Below are 23,381 nucleotides of genomic sequence, written 5' to 3'. Positions count from 1 at the left end.
AGGCAACAAGGCTTTGTGCACTCCTGAATACTGCATGTTAACAAATTAAGTCTACCAACAAAACCAACCGCAGAGTGACCGCAAGACTTGTCAAAGCACCCATGTGAAATGTGACACTCCAGGCTGGCCTCAAACAATGGAACTAGACCACACAAGACTGCGTTCCCTATGGAAAGCTGATATTTCTGCTCTGAAAGAGAGCAAAGAATAGGCAGATGCCCCACTGACAAGCTGTTATACCTCCTCAGCAAGGCACTGAAAATGAAACTGGTGGCCGATGCTTACATTACTGTTACGACAAAGTACAGTATAATCACTTCCACTCTAATCTAAAGAAGACATTTTTCTGTTTCACATGGAACTAAATCACTTCATACACCAAACCCAAAAACAAAAGCAATGCAATAACATGCATGAGGAAGAAGCACAGTTGACAAATACATTAAAAAGAAAAACTTACTTGGAAGAGACTTTGTGCGTCTCCCAGAATTTGGACTCCCTCACCTTGAACCATGGAAAAACCCTTTCCATTTGCTGCAAGAAAACGCAGAAGTGTTAGTATCACAAACTGCAGCGTTCCAGGCCTGAAGCACAATCCTCAACACTGAGCCCTCCTCTCGATCAATACTTACCCGGATAAAGAAAGACCGGACCATGCTGTTGGCCTTCCTGCTCTCGGGCTGCCCACCCTCTGAATTGATGGCTGTCTGGATGATTTTCACAATGTCATCGCTGAACTCCAGCTGGAAGCCATGAAATAAAAATCACAGTGTCACTCTTCACTTGCTTTAACCTGCATCTGAACCCTCCTCTGAGGATCAACAAGCTATCGCTGGTCTTTTCCACAGGGCCAGAAACGTGGCATGACACACATTTCTGATTTCTTACCACAGATTTATAGTGCCCTGAATCCATCTTCTTCTCCACAGACTCCAAGTCAAGGGGCGAGTCAGCGGGCAGGGAAACCTCTGTAAGGACAGGGGGGTCAGGCCCTTCAGGAGAGCGCCGTGAGGGGAGACTCTCCTCTGTCTCTGGGTTCAGCTCTGGAGGCTTCATCACCGCCTGTAATAGAACAGGACTGTTAATGTTGGCCAGAATTATTTTTATATATAATGCCCAGCAACTTTGCAAAATTCTGTGAATTAATTTATTTTTAATGAACACACTGCACTTCGCTCTACTGTAAAGAACACAAGCCCCTTCAAATCCCCTGAAATTAGCTAGTTTATGTCATGGTAGTTTCAAGTATTAATTTTAATGTGACAAGTAGGACTGGACCCAAATATTAAACTGTTTGGATATTCATTTGTTGGTCTAGGTATCAGGGTTTTGACTTTGGGATTTGGATATTCCCGCTCGTTCACAGCAGTCAACGGCACTCTTCAGTTCATGCTGGCTACGTTAAAAAGAAGGCAACATGCCCAAGAGCTCTGCTGCGTGAAAACACTTTGTATTAAACTTTGACAAGACAAAGGCAGTGTGCCAAATGCGCTATTTGGAACTGGCAGACCACGTTGGCATAACAAGCTTAAAATCACCTAAATGTAAGTAGACTGTTGCTTGACGGCAGGAGTAGGGGAAAAAAATAGCGATCCCCACAGCCAACCTAAGCTGAAGTCAATGGGTAGGAGATCTGTAACATGAAATGTGGACATGCACTGCCATTGAATGTAATGTCACTGTGACTACGCATTTTATCACTGATGAGCGGCAGCTAGCATCTCATGTGTTCCTAATAAGGGCAGTGAATGAGAGCCATACAGGTGCAGATCTGGCCGAGCTGTTAAAGAATGTAGCGGGAGAAATGTAGATCACTTAGAATTTGTGTTAGTTACTGATAACGTACATGGTTGTTGCTGAACTGGGTAAATGCCTACATGTGGAACTCTCTCTACAGCAACCTGATAAACAAAGTGCCAGGATGAGCGTACTTACTTGTCTGTAGCGGAGCAGGTGAGTGGAAGTGCGGGAGTTGAGGAGTGCAGTAAGAACTTGGCGTACGGAACTCTGAATCTCTTTCTCCAAGGCAGTGCGCCACTCGGGCGGGTGACACTCAGTGCAGTTGATGCAGGTGTAGGCCACGCTTTCAGGGAGGTTGGACAACAGCTCATACATCTCGTCTAGAAACAAGAACAATAAGGGTGAATTGAGTACCTCTACAAGCAAGCTCATAAGAACAATCAGGTGCATCAGGCTCCCTTCAAAACGACAGGACCAGCTGAGAAAACCAACACTCCACTCACCGGTTAGATTTTCACATTTGGCATGGACCCAGCGATCACACTTCCCACACTGCATCATCTTGCTCTCGTAATCGTCGTCATCATAGCACTTGTCACACAGAGGGCAGAAGTTGCCTACAAACATACATTATGTATGAGCGGACATGCCACGTGTTGTCCACAAACGCACACACGCAAACATCTGCAGGTGTGATCAGCACTAACCTTTAGCAAAGAGTTTGGCACAGTCATGACATAAGGAGAAGTCATGTGACCACTGCGCATCCCAGGCTTTCCCTGGTTTGGTGGCCCCACAACTCTTACAGCGAACACACTTGGTGCAAATCTGGAGAGGGAGAAAGATGATCAGTAAAAACATCTGTGTTGTAACGCAGCAAAGAAAATAAAAGGTTACTGCTGAACGTGTTTAGATACCCAGATTCTTTTCTTGGTGGGTCTAGTAGGATGGTTGGGTCCCAGGCACTCAGGGTGAAAGCTGTTTCGGCACTTGTCACACTCCAGCAACTGCTGCATGATGAGAAACAGAACCAAAAGCTCAGCTTCATCAAAGTTTGTTCTCAGATTTATAGAATTCGACATTAGAGCTGGTGCAATGCCTCCTTTTCGGATACAAATAACAATGAATCTGGAGAATATTTAAAAACCAACAATCTTAAAATTAGGTATTTATAATAGAACTGCCTCAATTAAACTGAACATTAACATGAAAACTCTCATGCACAGACTACCTCAAAACCCTCTACTGGGGCAGGCAATGTGAGATACATGATCATTATCACAAAAAAAATATGATATGATGATCATGATATGCAGGGGCGGCGTGTGTGGGGGTAAAAAGACTAAGACTGGCAAGGCCTAAAAATGAATTAGTTAAATATTTGGACAGAATTGTTAGTTGTGGAGCTGTGCGCCACCGTGTAATATCCGTATATGCAGCCCAAACATCCCTGGCAGTTACCCTTAGGATATGCTTTCCTGAGCATACTATGGATACCGGTGGTATTTCAAATACTGAATACAAATCCATGCACTTGTAGTTTTGGTACCACTTTACTTGGATGGTCCATTGTAGATGCCTCATAGATGCTCACCTGATATTCAATTAACATTCAACTGAATGTCTCTTAAATGGTAATTGAACTCAAAGTTAAATGCAAAAAATTGTCTGATTAATGTAACCTGACACCTAACCCTTACCTAACCATAACCATACCCTTTTAGGGTTAGGTTTAGGGTTAAATGTAAGGTTTAGGTTAAGGATAGGGTAAGGATTTAGATGTGGAGAAGGGTAAGGTTAAAATTAGGGTTAGGGTCAGTGTTTACATTCAATAGACAGACAATTCATATTCAACTTAAGAGTTAAGTTAATAATTATTCAGTTGAAATGTTGGGTGATCATCATCATGAGACATGTATAATAGACCATTCAAGACCATTTTTTATAACCTTTCTTAAGTGGCACTACTGGCACATTGGAACACTGTCTGATCCAACTGTTTCAGTGTTTGCTCAGAAAAAAAAGCAAATATCAATACTTATCAATCTTGTATTGTGATATATTTATGCTGTACTGCCCACCATCTCCCAGAGAAATAAATACACAGCTAACAACATGTCAAACTGTGTAAGGGGTGTGCGACTTCAGGCTAGATTTGTTACAGGACAGAATCAGAATCATTCTACTTTTTCCACACTGTAGATCATGAAGAGCAGTACTTCCTCAGCTGACTATCAAACTGGAGCTAAACACAGATTACAAGGGAAAGTGCCGGCTTATTTTTTACTGGCAAGACCAGAGAAAGCCCAAACCTGTGTAAGCGAGTGGATGATGCGGTAAATGCTAACCAGCTACAATCTCTTTAGCTTGATAACTGCACATCGCACTGCAAGGACACAACAAGGATCTAAAATACTCAATAAATGCATTATTTGGCACCTTTAACCTTTAGAAGTGCATATACGAGCAAACGCATCGGTTCCTTACTCTACCCAACTTGCGTATAAGTTCCAGTACTTCCAATAATACTAGAAGTCTTAAGGTTAATAACTGAACGATACATCTAGGATTAAGTAGGTAAAGGTTTATGATGCTCAAGGCCAATCTCAAGCTTTTATGAGTGATTACTCATGGACATAACCATCTCTCTTGAAACTGCATTTACGAAGACAATAGGAATTCCAGACCAATGCCATGTATGGACTGATCACTCGGGCTGGTGCGTGAGGTTCCAGCTGACTGAAAAAGAGCCTGAAAATAACTGTCACCACTTCTTGCATTGAATCTAAAGTACAGAAAGTCTAAATCTAAAATTGGCCATCAAACTGGCAATTCAAACAGAAGTTATTTTTAAATCATTACAGAAGTTTAAAATATGCATACTGGAACACGTACAATAAGTGGTCTACAACTAAAGGCAACTTGGAGGCCAAGAGTGGTACTTCTTCCCAATTCAAACATATTAGACATGTCAAATGTATTCCTGTAAAATTCTGCTAATCTGTTCCAGTAAAATAACAGTTCTTGCTGTTGTTGGAAGTCTGCAAAATTCCGAATCACCAGGTTCTACCCTAATAAGACCACACTGAGGAAACAAGGAACAATCAATAAGAAATAATCTAATTCAATTAACCAAGCTTCATTAAATGAAAGTAATTATCTTGCTGTACCATTAATCATTGTAATACATGCATCATACAAAAAAAGAAGAAGAAGGAAAAAAAAAGAAGCAGCTTACTTTAGTTTTCTGGTGCTGGCGGCCACAGACATGGCAGAAGCGACACCGGCGGCAACACCAGTTCTCCCACTCCTCGTTGTGGGGACGTTCAGTCTCTCCCAAGCAAAAGAGATGGAAGGGCTCACAGCATACCTGGCAGAAGACAAACTGTGGAGAAACCAAAGAGTTAGCAGAACAGCAACTACGGCACCTACATGAGAGATAGGTGAGAGGAGACACGCAGTAAACCTCGTCTCTAACTAAACCTAGAGTCTTGCATACCAAAAAGAGCCACATTCACAGCTACTGATGGGTCAAGTTATTCAAGTGTAATCAAAGAATCCTAACATCCTGTAATAGAACTGGCATTTTACCATATTACATTTTACCATTTTACCATATTAGAGGAGACTACCGCAGAGTGCGATATGGCGAGGGAGACTTGTTTACCTCCACATTGCCACTGCTGGCACAAAGAAAGCAGACCACCCGCGGGGTGATTGGCACAGAGGTGAGGATGCTGAGGCCACCCATCTCCCACACCTTCTCAATGTCATAGTTCTCCTTAAAATCCACTCTGATTCGATGCACTCCGTCGCAGGGTGCTTTCTGCTGGGCGGTGCCCCCAATCGAGGGAGTGCTCAGGAAGTTTAAAGTATTGCGGTCGGGTTTGGTGGCCATCTGTTTCTCCTGTAAACAACAGATCAGGTGGGCGGTGAAAAGCCGGGGCCAAGAACATAAAAGTACATACATCGTTTACCCAAACGTTTATACAGATGACCAAACGGACTACAAACTAAGAAGAGCTCACCTTGTCCCTTGATTTTGGCTTCTGTGCTGGAGCAAAACGAGCTGTCTGCTTTTTTATTTGCTTCGCTTCTGGCACTGGAAGACGATGCAAGAGAACATGTGCTGTGAAATCACACCCAAGAAAAGATGGCGAGGCATGTACGTCATTAATGACTCCTACCTGAGTGTGCAACAGACGAAGACTGGCTATGCTGCTGGGGCTTCTTTTTGGGCTCGCTAGAGGAGGACTTTGCGGGTCCGTCCTTTTTTGCTGGCGCATGGCTTTGCTGCTGCACAGGTTGCTGGGACAGTGCTGGTGGGGAGGATGGAGTGGCATGTGGCGAACTGGATGAGGAGCTGGACTGGGGCTGCTTGCGGTCCTTCCTAGAGGCAGAGCTAAGGGAAGCTAAGGGTGGCCTTTGATCCTCTGGGCAGGGGAACGAAGGGGAGTCAGCCGGGGAAGAGCTGGGTGGTGGAGGTGACTGAGGCCGCTGTTGCTTTTGTTTGTCTTCTCCCTGTGCCGGGGGTGGAGTTTCGGTTTTCTTTGCAAGAGGGTCATCTTTTGAGGGAGGAGGGGCCGGTTTGGGGCTCACCTCAGGACATTGAGATTTGATGGGGGGATGTGAATCCTTTTTTTCAGGCAACTTGTTTTTCTTCTTATCTTTTTTACCTGAAGCAATAAGTATATTATTGAATATCATGCTAAATAAATAAATACATAAATAAATGCCATAATTTATTGGGAGGCTGGTAGAGAACTGACCTTTTGCTTGCTTCTGTAGAAACATCTTTGATGGCATCCACTGCAAGTTCTGACACTTTCTTACCCTGCGATAGTGTGCAGACATACATCTGTTTTAAGCACATCTGGAAAGAACTCAAGCCATGCGAGGCTTAATGATTACCACAATAACGACAACTGATTATTCAGCATGGATCCTGCAACTGCAATTACTGCCTCTAATTAAACGTGTTTAGCGCACTTCAACAAACAGTGTGCACTTTGTAGTGTGTGTGAACACCTGCAATCTCTCATTTTGTGGGAATATTACTAAACAGAATAGCCAAATTCAAAACTTGAGCAATTAACCCTTTAAACTGCAAACGTAAAGTTATGTTTGTGATAAACCACATGTCTAGCCACAGACTACACTAGGGTTTATGGAGTTACTTAATAATGAAAGGGCAGAAAGATCTCGTCAAATACCATTTATGGTCGTTGCCACTGGCACACTGTCCTAAAATGCGACAAGCCACCATATCTGTGCACCCAAAGCTTAGTGCACGTTATTAAATGCCTACTGATGTTGAGCCCAAAATAAATATGACATTCACAGAGCTTAGAGAGGCAACTTCTGATGGTCACAGTTACAGACAACACTGATGCAAAAATGTGTAGTAATTAGTGCCTGTATGTGCAGCACAGTGTAGAATAGCTGGCTGGCAACGTGGTCCTCAACTACTGTTTTAAGAACATTTCCAGATTCAAGCCGTTTTATGCAACGGTTAGTCTTTATATAGCTTTCTTCATTTGTTATTTTACAATGTGGCAACTATGTTCTTAAAAGGTGCATGTTAGTGACATTAAGACCAGATGTGAGTGCTGGAGACTTTAGAGCAATTACCACTAAGCGGGACAAAACAGGCAAAACAGTCGAGGCAATATTTTGTCCTATATATTCTACTGCAGAGGCCTAAAACAAATATACTATTAATACCTTTAACACACAAGCTCATACTCACTTGCAGCATTGCTTTTTAATGTTGCGTCCCCCAAACTTGGGCTTATCCAGACAGTTGGTGCAAACACCACAGTCCTCTGGGACCTGGCAGCCAGGACATTGCCCACAGCGGCGTGAGCGTCTGCCCTTCCTGGGTGGGGCCTCCTGGACAGTCTTGTGCCTCGTTACTGGCTTAATGGGAGGGGTGGATGGCTCCGCTTCTTCTGACCCTGCTACTGAAGATTTGTCTACAAAATCACAATGAGAGAATGAGAATTAGTAAAAAGTGTGCAGAATGTGATAAAAAGGTCATTAAAAGAAGATGACGCTGAAATGAACTCACCATCATTCCCCATGGAAGACAGAATCTTTTCTCTCTCCTCCCATGGCAAGGCACTAAGGGTGGGCATGTCATCTGGAAACACAGCACGATTGCGACCCAATGCTACTGCAGCACGACGGCACACATGCTTGATTCGTGGACCACGGACTGAAGTCTCAGAAGAATCACTCTCCTGACCCTGCACACACAAATGTTTACAGATGCATCTTTGTGTTGAATATTAAAATATGTGGAGGCCAATAAACACATCAACCAGGTTATGGCCATGGTTATTTCACTGCTAAAAAATCATGCTGTAATTCATCTTTTTGAAACATCTACTGTGGCGCTCCCTTAGGAGTCTGTTATTTCCCTGTTTCAGGGAAAGAAAACAATAGACAAAATAGACAAACTGATGCTGCATGGCTTTTCAGAACAATTAGCTGGTCTCTGGTGGCTAGAAGTACTTTTTAGACACACACAAAAAAGATTTTTTTCACAGATCAAATGTCTAATTGAAAAATTCAGCTCTTTTCATTTGGTGCTGTACAAACACAACTGAAAACATAATTTCCAGAAACAAACCTGCACTTTAGGCTGATCCACTGTTTTCAATGATTTGCTCTTCTCTATCTTGTAAAGCTGGGCTTTAGCCTTTTTCAGCAGACCTGCCACACGCCTATCTGTGACCGGCTGTTTTTCTGCATGAGCCAGCATGGAACCTAGTGATGCTGTGCTGGGGGGTTTCCCAGACTGCCCTGGCTGGATGGGCACACTTGATCTGTCCTTGTCCTTCTCTACTCCCTCCACGTCCACACCTTTCTCCAATGATCTGCCTTTTTTGGACAGGCGGCCCTTGGATAACAACGTCCTTACTGACTGGACCGCACTTGCATCGACAGATGATGCCTCTGCACCCGAGTCAACAGACACAGATTTCTTCTGCCCAGGAGTCTTTTTCTGGGTGAAAGATTCTTCAACATCCTTGCCATCCACAGCAAAAAGGCTTGCGGTGGAATTGGTAGGACCTTCAGAAGTGAGGCTCTTCCCTCTTCTTTCCCAGTCTTTCTTCCCTTCACGTTTATTTTCCTTTTCACGCTCTCTACTTTTGTCGGTCTCCCTTTCTTTCTCCTTGGGAAAGGTGTCTCTTGAAGTGGACGCACTTCGCTCTCGCCCTGCTTTAGCAGTGCCTCCACTTGGACCTTGGGGACTGGAAGCGAAACGAGGGAAGAGCTGTGAAGAGGAAGAGGCTGAACTCCCACCAACACCGAGGCATCCAGCTGCTCTTCGGCCATCAGAGGCTCCATGACTGATGGGGCCAAGGGAGCCTGGAGGAAAGGTGTTGAAAGGGGTCTGAGTTAAGGCACTTGGAGCAATGGGACTAACCGCAACCCCAGGTAAAGGACTAGAGTTGCCAGTTACACTTGTGGGTACAGAACTGGTCAGTGTGGGGAGTTCAGAGGAGCTTTTTCCAGCCTGGGATCCTGACTGGCCACTCCTTGTGGTCATGGAGTGCGAGGGTGACCTGGGTTGTCCACGTGAAAGCCCAAATGACCTCCTCTTCCTGCGTCGTAGCGTCCGGTTGGATGGTGATGTGGCCTGAAGAGGAGAGAGCGAGCCAGGGCTGCTCCCTGAGGAAGATGGGAGAGTGACAGATTCAAAAATGCGGGAGTGGGCAGCGCTGGGAGTGAAGCGAGGAGCACGGAGCAACGGACTGCGTTTCTGGAGTGGTGGCTCAAAACGAGATGAGGGATGCTGGTGGTGATGATGCAGAGGGGAAAACAGCCTGGTGCCTGACCCAGCTGCCCCACCTTGTGTTGGGAAACCTCCTTGTGCCACACCACCTCCACCAGGGCCAGGAGGGATCAGCCCCACATCTTCAGCTGTGAGTGGTGGAGGGCGGAAGTTATCGAAGATGGGCTTGCGAATAAGGCCCTCCTTTGCATACTTTGCAGAGGAGAAGTATTGCTCTGAGCGTGACACCGACGTCCAGCGGAATGTGGGCTCCCGGAGTATAGCGCGACGCTTGTCATGGGAACCAGAGAGTATCGGAGGAGAGGGTAGGAAGGGAGCAATGGGATGAGGCATGATCCAGGCAGAGTGGGGATGATGTTCGCTGATGGCAGGTGCATTGGATGAGGCTGACTGAGGAGGCTGAGGTGGAGTGAGAAGAGGGGGTGGCGGTGGAGAGGAAGAAGAGGAGGCTGTAGAAGAAGCCTGTTGTGACCCTGCTTGAGAAGAGGACATGAGTACACCTGTGGCAGGGCTGATGATGGTCTTTTTTCTATCGCTCATCAGATTTCCCCGACCACGTGCCACAAGGTTGCCTCTCCGGAGCCCCTGACCTCTGCGTCCTCGTCGGGTTGGCTCCAGTAATACCATGTGCTCTGTCTCAGGCTCTGATGGTGGGGACAGGGGATGTGAGGCATGGTGCATACTGGCCTCCCTCTCTCCCTGAGAGGAAGGGGATTGGTCAGGCTCCTCCGAGAGAGCCTGGGTACCGTCCGAAACCTGGGAGTCGCAGGAGGAGTCATCCAGACTGGGGCTGCTGGAGCGTGAGGACTCTCCAGAGGACAGCTGGGAGGAATGTTGGGACACTGCACTGGAGCCACAGGATGCTGCGCTGCTACTGAAACGGCCATTGCTGTTGTTGCAGGTACTGTTGTTAAGGAGACTCGCAGCTGCAACAACAGTGGAGCTCACAGTGGGGGCAGGGGGAGGGGGAGGAGGAAGGGTCTCAACAGCAGGTCCAGCTCCAGGAATGGCTGCATTTCCAGTTGTTGCTGGAGCTGTGGAAACCAGAGTGGGAGAGGATGACGTTGTGGTCTGGGGTGGTGGAGCTGGCGTGGAGTCCAATCGTGCAATTTTCATGTGTGGGGGTGGAGTGCCAAAGCTGGCTTCATCTTCAATGAAACGCTTTGGGGTCTTAATAATCCGCAGGGACACCGTACTTACTACAGGCATGATGAACTGGCGAATGTTTTTCAGCTGTGTTCTTTTCCTCCTCATAATACCAGCCTCCATACCTGTTGCTCCCTGGGTACCAACTGTCTCCTTCTCTAACAGTTTCTTTTTCTGCGCCCCTTTCTTAGCCCGCTGCAGTAGCTGCTTTGCAATAGTGGCATCAGTGCGTTTGGAAGATGGCACAATGCGCACAGGCTTGATATGGCGAGGGCTTTGCCGTAAACCCAAAGGCCTTCCGTGTTTTGAAGGTGTGGCTGGGTCTGTTGATAAGGAATCATGAGGATCTGAGCTAGTGCGTTCATCAGCAGGATGAGAGGCCCTGAGCTTAAGATGCTGTGGAGTGTGGGGGTCAAAATCTCGTTCTGGGCGAACCCTGAAGGCCTTTTGTTTGGCAGTGCCAGGCTCTGCCGCAGACAACTCCTGGACTGGGGAAGCAGAAGCCTGGGCAGCAGCAGCAGCAGCAGCCTCAGCTTTGAGGCGCTCAGCAGAGGGAGGTCTGCCACGCCTCCGCCTTGGCACAACAGGGACTGGCACACCCTTTAAAAGACCAGATTTAAGGGGGCTCAGCTTGACATCCCGCAGTCGCTTCAGTTTGGTCACCTTGGAATCGCGGCCCATTTTGGGCAGCTTGGCCTCAGGTCCCTGCTGCTGCACAGACCCAAGAGGAGTTCGCTTTGTGGTCTTTTTTTCCCGGTCATCCTCCACCATGTCCTTGCGAAGTGCAGCACTTGAGCTGTGTTCCAGCTCAGCATCCCTACTGTCGTTAGGTAATACATGGCCACTTTGTGTCCAACTTCTCTGGTTGGCAGACGCAGGAGGACGGCCTCTTCTTTTTTCACCAGAGCCAGGGGGCCTTCCTGGTGGCCGTTTCACCTTCTCTGTATGAGGAACGGCGATGACAGACGAAGGCTTAGGTTCAACTCCAGTAGCCGACTTCGGTACAGTCGTTGCTCTTGGGGGACGGCCTCTGGGCTTCTTCTCCTGCGTCAGAGCAACTAAAAAAAAAAGCAATTCATTCAGAAACTGAAAGGAAACCCCCTCATGACAGAAAGGTTGTGAAAGGTCAGGGAAATATTCTGACACATCAAATATAAATACAAAAGCATTATATGACTTCACTGTGGGCTACCAATGAACTCACAATTACAAGATTCTTATACTGGCAGATTAAACAGATGTGTATATCCACTTATCAAGTGAACAACCGCTGAATGTTTTTTTAAGAAAAAGAATGTATACTAAGGGATTATGAAACTGAGGAAAATGAAATATTTTACAGCAGAGTAACTGACTTTTGAGTACTGTAAATTAAACATAGTGAATAGTTATGTTAAAAACACTAACCTGGTGAGCTCCCTGGACTCTGTATTCTTCCGTTTTCACTGAACGTACGAAAGCCTCCAAACGCGTCTTCCTATAAAAATCAATATGATACAATCAGGAGAAATCAGTCATTACTGGCATTTCTGCAGCTCATTGCTTTAAGCGATGCACTGCTGGTGCACGAGTCACCTTGCATGAACCGTTTAGCTTTTATTTGCTGATTCATTCAGTTACGACCTATTTTCATGACAAACATGGAGCCTGAGGTTGCAGAACACACATAACGATAGTAATTCTCAATATGAAACCAAACAAGGTCTCTCCCTAACAGCTCTACAAACCATTTCTGCCATTTCTGTTTTTTTTAATTGACATTTCTGAATTCTAAACTTGAATGAAACATTCCCAAAACAGAGTGAAAGTGCCGGACAAAGACTTGAAACTGTGAGTGAATATGTTTAATGTAAATAAATGCAAACAAGAACTATTCCATCATACTCAAAACTCAACATTTTGGTTTTTGTGAACTGCCATTCATAGCTCCCCCTAGAATTAGCAACGCTCCAGACATGAGAAGGGTTGTAACATGTCTCCTCTGATACATGTGAAGCCAGCCATAGCCTCTTTTTTTAACTACTGCCGATGTAGAATCACTGTGCAGAAAACATGGGTAGCGCCATGTCCCCAGCTTAGCCACACCAACTACAGCGCTCACTCGGACCTATATTGATATAGGTATAGGTATATAGGTTCCAGGTAGATACAGACATACTGGTGCATCTCCAGTTATTAATACACCTTGCTAGTACCTGTCTGCTGAAAAAGACATCACCTGATAACTGGTAAGCTGTACAAATACAGTGACTGGAGCTCAGCACTACAGGATTACTTAATATTTTGCAGCCTTCCCTGGGCCTAGGACAAGGGATAGTGGGAGGAGCACTGATTACGAAAGCCATTTATAGTTCTTCTGATCTAATTCTGTCACAACAGTTTAGGTAGGTCATAATTCCAAACCTATTTTAGAAGCAATGTAACTGTTCCACTGATGTCCACACTCCAATTTCTCACTGGGCTTACACTGCAGAGGATGACTGTAGTTCATGACTACACCAGACAGATGTAAGGGTTAACGTGGCATTCTATTAGACTGATTACAAGAACGTGTCCAAGGGTCACATTATGCTCGTTTCACAGTGTAGAATTCATGAAAGCGCTTCAATACTACTACTGAACAGCAGCTAGCATCTTCACTGCCAGATTTAGACAGTAATGTATCTTGTTTGCTAAAGGCCTAAGCAGACCTGAGTAAGCAGGTGTTACAGCTGGATCCTCCATGTAATCCACAGAACTGAACTCTCTAACAGGATGATTAACGTCGGCATCTTCTCCACACAGTCCTTTGTGTTGATTCGGAAGTCTTGCGGGGCATTTCATTTCATCTTTATTTATAGCAGCCTGTGGGGCTGCAGTTAAGAGTTTGTAGAGCAGCTACCATCTAGACTCGTCTGCTAGAGCTAAGCAATGCATTTATTTCTTTATTTATGTTTGTCATTTTTACCCAATTTTCCTTCCCAAATTTAACCAATTACTCAACCCGCTGATTAATACTCTCCATCACATGTAATGCTCCTGACACTGAGAGGGTGAGGACTGACACATGCCAAAACTGACACATAACGAAACCAGTCATCACCCCTTTTACGAACTTCTGCCGATGCATCAATTGATAACCTGGGGTACCCAGCTCTGATGCATCAACTAGCAGACGTCTGTGTCCCAGCCAGCATAACACTGAAGTGATGTGGGGAGAGGGAGCAGGGCCTGCTGTGCTCTCTCAGGCTCCGGCTACTGATGGCAGGCTGGGGCTTTCAAAAATGTTGACTGAGTTCTTCTCCACAGCTATAAAACTGATGGACGATGACCTGTAGAGGCTTTCATGGTCCCTTGTGATGACTGTCCAATCAATCAAGATTGGACAACAGCAACCTTTATTCAGCAAAAACGCTGCCTCAGCAGACAAGAGAACAAGGTCATAAAATTAAACAATTCTTCACATATAAATATTTCATTTGAATGAGAAGATGGCTCATGTCTCATGCATAGGCCTATTATACAGTGGTTTATCTTGTGGTTAATGGATACTCACATTTTTCAATGAAGCTACCTCTATTTAACTAGTACAGATAGTAATTTTGTGAAAAATCAGGTGAGACTTATTATTCATTAATTACTATAAATTATTTAGTACCTACTTAAAATACTCACATAAGGACACTTAAGAATTTAAGTGGATAAATATCCACTATAGGCTCATCTTCTGCATTTTAATAATTTCCCCCTGAGGTCCACTCAAGGTGTTTGATGTTTTATGTACAAAAACTGGTCCTAATTCAGTGTTAATTGACCATCACCTCCCTTTCAGTATCTGTTACAACTAAACAAGCTGTGTTTTATTACTATGCAACAAACACTAATATGTAAATGAACTCTGTTCTGCCTGCCCTCATTCAAAAAGCACTCGGACCTGAAACACTCCTTATAACTTCAGTGTGATCAGGTGGGGCTATGCACCTGTAGGCTGATTAAAAGTGTGCAGCTTTTAAATGATAGCAGTGTTTGGTCTGCATGGATGGTGGGGCACCTTTAGGAAACTTGAGCATTGTTCACATACTACATTACAGGCCCTTCAACCTTTTCAACCCTAAAGACCTGTATGTTGGCACATATATCAACTGACAAATAGCATATTAGCAGATTCATAGGAGATTCTGAATAATTAGTACATACTGAACAATTAATACAAACTGAATAATGAGTATAAACACTAATTAATGAGTAGGAACTGAATAATTAGTAGATACTGAACAATTTCGAATCATCCGTATGTATTAAATGAGCAGGTACTGAATAATCAGTATGCACTAAATTAGTAGGTACTAAATAATTTGTATGTATGAAATGAGCAGATACTGAATAATTAGTACACACTTAATTAGTAGGTACTAAATAATCTGTATGTGCGAAATGAGCAGGTACTGAATAATCCGTACGCACTAAATTAGTAGGTACTAAATCATTTAAATGCATGAATTAAGCAGATACTGTATAATTAGTACACACTTAATTAGTAGGTACTAAATAATTTGTATGTACGAAATGAGCAGATACTAAACAATTAGAAGGCACTTAATTAGTAGGTACTAAATAATCTGTATGTGGGAAATGAGCAGGTACTGGATAAACCGTTTGCACTGAATTAGTAGGCACTGAACAGAAGATAGTATCAAAACTCGGAAATAAGGCTGTGGTTTACAGGGTTAACTCTGCAGGGTGCTGAAATGCCTGTGATGGACCAGGCCCTGTGAACAAACCAGCAGATGTTGGTGTTGAAACAGCAACACAAATGAAATGCATTAACTGCAACCTTTTGCGCCAATCTAATCACAGAAGCCAAAAATCGAATTGAAATCAAATATATGATTCATTGTAAGTGGCAGAAGACAATCAGGACTGGCATTCAAAACACTCTCAAAGTCCCAGGAGTCTTCTCTTCATCCTCTATGATGAGAGCTCTGACTGAAAACATTGCACTGCAGTGCTTCCATGTGTGCTGGTAGTAGTGGAGTGCTTAAGGAAGGATTGCAGCTCAGAGTCACTATGACAGCACGAGGAGCTCTCAATGACAGTGCTACTCTGCCTCTGGCTCTCACACACACACACACACACACACACACACACACACACACACACACACACACACACACACACACACACACACACACACCAAGATGTAAACAACATCCAGTGACAGGAGAGGGAGAACGAGGCAGGGAGAGGATGTGTGTGTGAGAGTGAGAGAGGAAGAGAGAGGGGTTGGGCACAGCATTGCATTGACCACACCAGCAGCAGCAGCAGTAGCTGCAGCACAGATTCAGGGAGATGAAAAAGGCTCAGTGGCCGACAAGCACACACGTAAAGCTAATCTAAACAACACCGCCCACGCATTACAAGTTCCTGTCTCTCCGCCTGCAGGCAGGGCTGCTCAATCAACGCCCACGGCCGAGGCAGACGGGGAGCTCAGAGATACTGGGCTCGAGAAAGCGACACCCCGCACGGCCAGCACACAAGACACCTGCTCCGAGTGCAAGAAGGGGGAGGGACACTGTGGCAAATGGGTGAGCGTGAACTATAAACACTTGTTATTCTTTCCTACCTCATTCTTAGGACTGACCTGAAAAAGACTTCTTGTGAGTCGCACTGAGCACTACTGGAATATGTTACCTTGATAAATTCTGCACTTCATGAATTAAACCCAATTAAAAAAAAGACCTGGATACAACAACGGTGAAGTAACTGCAGAACTTGCACAGTTACAGCTCTCTGATTGGATGTCAGACCATTATTCCATCATCTTACTTTATTTAATTCTTTTTGACAGTGATTTCCTCAACAGTCTATTTTTAGAAAGTCACAGCCTCGTTTAAATGAGGAACTGTTGCTTTACCTGTGCTTTGTATCCATTACAACGTGGTGTGGGGGCGATATGGCAGAAATATCTCTCACCACTTTCCACACTTTGCAACATGCATCACTAACTTCTAAAACACAGACAATATGTGCACCAACAGTGCCATATGTAAACACTGCTAAAATGCTGCAATGAACTGCAATGTTTCATTTGAAGAACTGATTCATTTGAACAAGGCCAGTTTCCTCCCTTTCAATATGGTTCAGAATTGAACTGCTGGTTCTCGCTACGGATGTAGTCAGGAATAATTTATGTAAATAAACTCCGTTCTGATTGGATATCTGTACTTGCGCCTCATTTTAAAAGCAGTCAGAGCTGAAGAACTCCTTATAAGCGCAGCGCTGAATGTGCCTTTCTGGACTGGGGAGCGACCAGTATGTTTTTAGACTAGTACATCAAACGCTTTCATTCTAAAAAGGGAGGTGTATTCATTTTTCCATGATACGGTTTCTATTGCCGAAGCATGCTGCTTAAGTGCTATGACAGGCCTCTGAGTACAAAGCTCAGACAAGCTTCAAATACTGTGCTTTCCCATACTTCCTTACAAACACTCCTGAGTTGGGGTTCATCTAAAGCGTCCTAGACTACAGTGAGCGGCTTATAAAAGAACAGTCCGGCCACCAGCCACGGACCAGAAAGGGCAGCATGGACTGGACTCAGACACTTCATCCCGAAAACGATCACACAAACACACTTTTGGGCCATCTGTCAGCCTCAGTTAACAAAAGGTTAACAAGCAGGCGATTTGTTTACATGCAGTCATGACGCATCCCATCCTGAGCAGATGGTCACAAACCCAGGAAAGTTCAACATGGCAGTTAACTCGAGAACTAGGCATAAACTGGCAAGCACAGGGAAACCTGGCAACTCTCCCTCTCCGGGATGGAACATAATTACACTACTGTGTGTGGCCAACCTTACTAAACATACACAAACCCCTATAATCACTGCAGACTCTCATATCCACATCAAGCAACGCAACTGATCATTAACTGTACGTCCCAGGATATATGATATGAGGTCTACGACTAATTTGCTGAACCCATTTTCCCTAAAGGATCTGCAGTTTTGACAGCTGCTGATGGCTCCAATCCTCCAAATTAAACCTGGTTAAAAAGAAATAAATAAATAAGTTGTCTGCCTGATGTTCATTCTACTGCTATGTAAAGAAACATATCAAAGTACTAGGACTATGAAAATCAGGGTGTCTTTGAAACTGTGTTCCTGGAATATGAAACTGCACAACTGATGCGCCCCTCAGTCTCTTCTGAGGGTCTCTCATTTACCGCCTTTGGTTATGTTAAAAAAAAAAAAAAAAAAAAAAAAAAAAAAAAACACACTGGCTGTGAGACATCTGCATGCAGCTATTAAAGTAAAGCGGGCTGAGATGGGAGGGTCATGCCCACGGTCAAATGACTGAGCTTCTTTTAAATCAAATATAAACTGTGGTTGTTGTGATTTTTAGGAGGTGATTTTATTACAGGGTGACACAGCTAACACAGACGAAGTCCTACTGTAGAACTTTCAACTGAAGCAGTCTGTGTCTAATCACAGAGCTATAGCATCATTCTAACATCTTTAAAAAATGTCAATCGCAAACTGTATCAAGTCAGAAAGTAAGCATATATCAATATATGTGCATAATGGATTTATTAGAGGTTCTACATACTTCACTCACTCCTTAGTTCATACAGTCCATGTAGAGAAACTAAGCTGTAAAAACAGCTAAATTCACTTTTACACATTTACATAAATCCGCCTATTCCACCTACAGCAGTGTAGCCCTGCCCATATAAGAAGTGTTTTTGCATGGAGTGCTTTTACAGATCAACAACAGCCTGGTTAACCCGAACAGATAAAGTGAGGTTGTGTAAAAAGCAACTGTTGTCTGGTTAGTTTTGGAAAAAATGTAAAAAATTAGACTTTTAGCATCAGCATATAAGCAGAACGCACATATGTAGACACCCCTACTATGACATTAGAAATGTCAACATTGGAATCAGCTAACTTTTGCTCCAAGCAGGCAACTGACCTTTTATTCTTTGTTTTTTGGTGATATGCATTAAAGTTGCCCCTTACTTTTCAGTAGCAGCTGATTGTTTGATCGGATGTTATTCAAACAGGAAACAGATTCTTCGTATAAGAATATAGGATGCAAAAACACCGGAAATGTGCTATTGTGCTTCATGTGTTTGTTTGGCCCACACAGTGTGAGCTTTGGGTTAAAACCGGGCTACTAAAAATCGGCCTATTTAAATCAACCATCAGCCACAGGGCGGGTAAAGAAACCGGAATCACAACAGGTGCATCCCCGCTAAGCATACATTATACATTTCAAAATATTAGCAAACAACCTAATAGCCCAAAAGGGAAAGACCGCACCAGGGTGTGTGAAACACACACCTGGTTTGTTTCGCTACCCCCAGTGAAAACACGACGACAGAAGGGGAATTCCTATCAGCCTTCACTCTCCATCTTCTCAGCCTTGCAGAAACACTTCAAAGGCGCCTGGAGAAATTTCCCTTTACATGCAAATAAAACCCTGTGCCTCTCGTTTTACCCACACACACACCGTGCGCGCCCTGAACTGAGACTGTACAGACACCATGTTCCAACACCTAACACCTAACACCCACACGACTGGGTGGCTGCAGCTTTAAGACGGAGGCGTGATAAAAACAAAAAGACGCGCCTCCTGCGAGGTGTAATGAGGGACATAAAAACGGGAGAGAGCGTGGCTCCCTGTACTCAACGGCTGCCGCTGCCACCTCCTGATCCCCCCCCCCACCCCACCTCACCCCACCCCACCCCACCTAACAACAAACCCCCCTGAAAAGCAGGAGAGAAACTCCTCCGACTGCCCGCCTACAAAAAGAAAAAGTAGAATAAAGCCATGGATGGGAGGGCCTGCATCCAATTCTCCTCCCAGCGCTGTCCCTGGGGGAGGAGGGCCCGCTCTTCACCCTTTGATATCCGCGCCTGTGCTCTTTCAGCCGCCTGTGCTTCTTAAAGACTGGAATAAAGGCAGACACAAAGCTTCCTGCTATGATCCACACGCTGTCTGGGATGGGGGGTGGTGGTAGTTGGAGGGGGTGGGGGGCTTGGAGACAGGGCCCTCTCCACATAAATAGGCCAAACACCTGCTGGACCTTTTCCCTCTGTGTATAAGCTACACCATTCATTTGAAACCAGTGGAGCAAAGCATTCATTTGCTGTATCTATTCAGCGACACTTTTGTATGAGGCCTTGATAGTGATCCTCATTCTACTTTGGTGAGCAGGATTACTTATTCTGGACACCAAAAGGCAAGCCAAATGGCGTCCCTAGCTAAACAGAAAAAAAAAAAAAAAAAGACTTAAGTGGGGATGCATCCTTAATGGCTGCCTGGGAGCCTGGTTTTTAAGATGCATGCTCCTCAAAACCAAGCTGGAGTTGAGTAACTATGCAGCATCAGTGACCCACGCATGTGGACTCAGCAGCCTAAAAAGGCATCCACAACAAACGAATTCCTATTGAGACCCAGAAGATCTGAGCAGCGGGATTCGGGTCCGGTTCGAAGGAGGGGCTCGGCGTCCTTCTGTTTACCGAGTGTATGCTGGCCTCAGGCTGCTCTCTGAGCTCAGCAGGCTGCGATGAGCCAGAACAATCCTGGCCAGGCGCAACATCCCCGCTGAATGAAATCACAATGCTGTGTCCGCAACTTCCATGAGCCGCAAGTTCCACTGGGACTCTGGCCGTCTGTCCGCCTTGTATAGCACTTATGCATTTTACATAGTGTTCTTATTTTACTCATACACACTTTCAAAGTCTGACTGGAACAGATGGGGAGGCAAAGCACACTGGACCACCCCCCACCCACACACCCACCCACCTCCCCACACACCCACACAGACTCACATCCACACCCCTTGTCCCAGTGATGAAAGTGCAAGAAGGCAGAAAAACAGAATAAGCTGATGGTAAAATGGACATTATAATGGTAATAAATGATGGTAATAAAAGCTGATGGTTTTTCCATTTTTCAAGACCGCCTAAAGCCATGCAATTTTTATATTTTATATATTTATTTTTCTTTTTAATCTACAACGTGCTGTGCTTTCAGACAGCCTCACGTTTCTGCTGCGAGTTTGGTCCACAGCACCATGGCGTGCAACTCCCACCCCTCGCCTCGTAAGCGTGCTCATCACGAAAAAGGAAGATGGTAGCTGGTTCGTAGCAGTACACACCCCCATACACACACACACACACACACACACACACACACACACACACACACAAGCTCCGTCAAAACGGCGCGTTGTTATTGTAGCACCTTTAGCTGTCCCCGCAAGTGCGCTCGTTACAGCGATAATATAGCCCATATGGTGCTCATAGCACAGCACAGCCCCCTGTTTTTAATTCTGTGAATTCATGTTTCCAGTATTTGCAGGTTTTCTCCGAATTCATCTCGGTACTACGCAGTCTGTGCTAAGAGAAAAAAAAAAAAACATGTCCACCTCCCATTTTCCTGTGCATCATCATCAGCAACTGCTAACACGCTAGCAAACGTTAGCCAACATTAAACCGTGCCAGCTGAAGAGGCTTGAGGAGAACTAAAAAAAACCCCAAAAGCGTTTCCACACGAAGGTCTAGACTACATTAAAGCCGCACAGATTGTGCCCAAGAGCCAGGCTGAACTATTAAACCCCGATACTAATCGCTGTCTGTCTGCTAATCGCGAAACTCATAGAAAAATAATGGCAGCTGTGCTGTTGTGGCTAACCTACCTAGCTAGCATTATCGAGATACGCCAAGGGCCGCTGATAGCAAGCTAATAACTACGAAGGCACTCCACGTCTGAATGCGTTAGATAGCTAGAGTAACTAGCTAGCTTTGATAAATAACTTTAACTAACGTATCTAGCTGCCTTACACAAGCTCATTTAATTCGCCATCACTGAAAGTCCCCACCGAAAGCACGATTATACGGACGTTGTTGATTTCAGAAGTAGCTACGTTAGTTATGAGGGTCTGAGCGCTGTCAGCTCCCAGAGATGATCAGCTTTGGAGGCTGTCAGAAGCATCTGCAAGTCTCTCTCATTCATAACGTGCTTTTTTAACAAGCAGATGAATGCTGTTCCGCTCCTCTAAGATGCACACCAGGGTGTCTAGCTATCTAGTTAGTAGCAGGTCTGTGTTTAGGACTGGTAAGCTTGTTTGTTGTGAGCCGAGCTGCGGTGCACCGAGTCTATAGGGCTAAATCCATAGTGGGCAGCTAAGTTTAACTTTAACCTGAACTTGAACCTGAACCTTAAGCAAACCATACATTTTATCCAAACGTTAGCTAGCTAGCTAACTAACTCTAAACTAACTCAAGACCGAGCTGGAATTAGCTGGCTAGTTTGTTTATCCACATGTGATGCTTTAAAACACTGCTAGCATAAGGGCTCCTGGCCAGGCTCCTGTTACCTTAGGTGTTTTTCTGCGCCCCTGCCCCTGCTCCTGCTGTTCGCTAGCTAGCTATCTCTACGTATTCACGTACAGCCTAAAGTTGGACTGTTTGCTACAGTCAGAGCAGTGTTTCTCGTCTCAATGCAGTTTACTAGCTACTAAAGTAGCTAGCACTAGTAGCATCGTGTTAAGTTAGCTAGCAACCCGTGGCTAAGTGACGATGTTCGGTAGACCCGGGTCAGCTACGTTAGCAACGAGCCATCAGTAGGATCTCCAACTCTCTACTCTGTCAAAACATTGGGGCTGTACTCGCAGGGCCACATCCTTCACACTTCTCAGCCGCTGCCTAGCTAGCTAACTTAAACCCAGCGAGCGTTAAAAGCACCCGGGCAGTCAGTAAAGGCTGGGAAAACGGACCCAAATGAACTAATCCGCCTCCCATCTCCCCAGACTGTCACCCTTCACAGCTCTTAGTAAGTTGCCTTAGCTCGCTAATCGCTAGCTGGCTAAGTCAGAGCGAGAGAGAGCGAGGGGGAGAGGGAGAGGGAGAGAGAGAGAGAGAGAGGGGCAGAAAACAGCACATGGATGGAGGCATGTGTGTGTCTGCGCGGAGCAAAATAACTGTTCAAGGGCTCGAGTGAGTGCGCAGCAAGCCCAGGTAACTTGCAGTAGCAGCGAGTGGTCTCCAGCTCTCGCTCCTCCAGCCCAGGCGTGCGCACCTAAAACGGCTAAGTTAGCTACAAGGAGGACGGGTCCCGCGTATCTCACCTCCCCGCTGCTTGAGCCGCTCGACTCCCCCAAAACATCCCGAAATTTCTGCAGGTTGCTGCCGATCGCAGCGGACACTTGCAGCGCGGCGTCGAAACCGGGGCCGAGCCCGCTCGCCGTCGGATGAGTCCCCGAGCCGTTTCGGAGAGAAGCGGTGACCCGGATCCGGCCCGCTTTCCTCCCCGCGCCCGAGCTGCTGCTCCCTCCGGGCCGAGCAGGGAACCGCCACCGACAGCTGTGCGCCATTTTACACTCTGCCTGCCTGCCCTAGGATCAGGGAGCTCGGTGGGCGTAGCCCCGAACCAGCGATTTCAGAGAGCTGCCACTCTCGACAAGCGGCGAGAACTGCATATCCATGTTTCGGGGCGGCGGTAACATGGACCCCTACTTCGCATTTTACAACATCCCAGCACCAGAATAATTATGTGTGTACGCAGGTTCGCTGCTAATACCCAAGAGAAAACGACACTTTCCAAAAAAACAGACTAAACACACACCCAGAAAAACGTAGCTAGCGAAACGGACAAACGCAGCCAGAAAAGGCAAATAAGGCGAGTCTTCATAAATGGAGGAATAT

At 45.4% G+C, this 23,381-nt stretch overlaps 1 protein-coding gene across 1 annotated transcript in view; it reads right to left on the bottom strand.

The window, feature by feature from the left end:
* The window catches only part of kmt2a (lysine (K)-specific methyltransferase 2A), a 38,403-nt gene extending 15,353 nt beyond the window's left edge, over window positions 1-23,050 (bottom strand). Inside the window, exons 1-17 of the mRNA XM_072692110.1 lie at window positions 22,805-23,050; window positions 12,098-12,167; window positions 8,375-11,748; window positions 7,811-7,988; window positions 7,490-7,715; window positions 6,510-6,574; window positions 5,928-6,416; window positions 5,769-5,842; window positions 5,408-5,647; window positions 4,979-5,125; window positions 2,658-2,750; window positions 2,448-2,568; window positions 2,244-2,357; window positions 1,936-2,120; window positions 889-1,062; window positions 633-743; window positions 461-534 (exon numbers count right to left, since the gene is read on the bottom strand). Of these exons, the coding sequence (XP_072548211.1) occupies window positions 461-534; window positions 633-743; window positions 889-1,062; window positions 1,936-2,120; window positions 2,244-2,357; window positions 2,448-2,568; window positions 2,658-2,750; window positions 4,979-5,125; window positions 5,408-5,647; window positions 5,769-5,842; window positions 5,928-6,416; window positions 6,510-6,574; window positions 7,490-7,715; window positions 7,811-7,988; window positions 8,375-11,748; window positions 12,098-12,167; window positions 22,805-23,050 (5,981 nt within the window). The remainder of the gene's footprint in view (window positions 1-460; window positions 535-632; window positions 744-888; window positions 1,063-1,935; window positions 2,121-2,243; window positions 2,358-2,447; window positions 2,569-2,657; window positions 2,751-4,978; window positions 5,126-5,407; window positions 5,648-5,768; window positions 5,843-5,927; window positions 6,417-6,509; window positions 6,575-7,489; window positions 7,716-7,810; window positions 7,989-8,374; window positions 11,749-12,097; window positions 12,168-22,804) is intronic.
* Between the last annotated feature and the right edge of the window lie 331 nt (window positions 23,051-23,381).

Source organism: Salminus brasiliensis, chromosome 11, assembly GCF_030463535.1.
Source record: "Salminus brasiliensis chromosome 11, fSalBra1.hap2, whole genome shotgun sequence".
NCBI classification, from domain to species: Eukaryota; Metazoa; Chordata; class Actinopteri; order Characiformes; family Bryconidae; genus Salminus; species Salminus brasiliensis.
The sequence above is the reverse complement of the archived record's forward strand: the minus strand, read 5'-3'. Positions and strand labels throughout refer to the sequence as shown.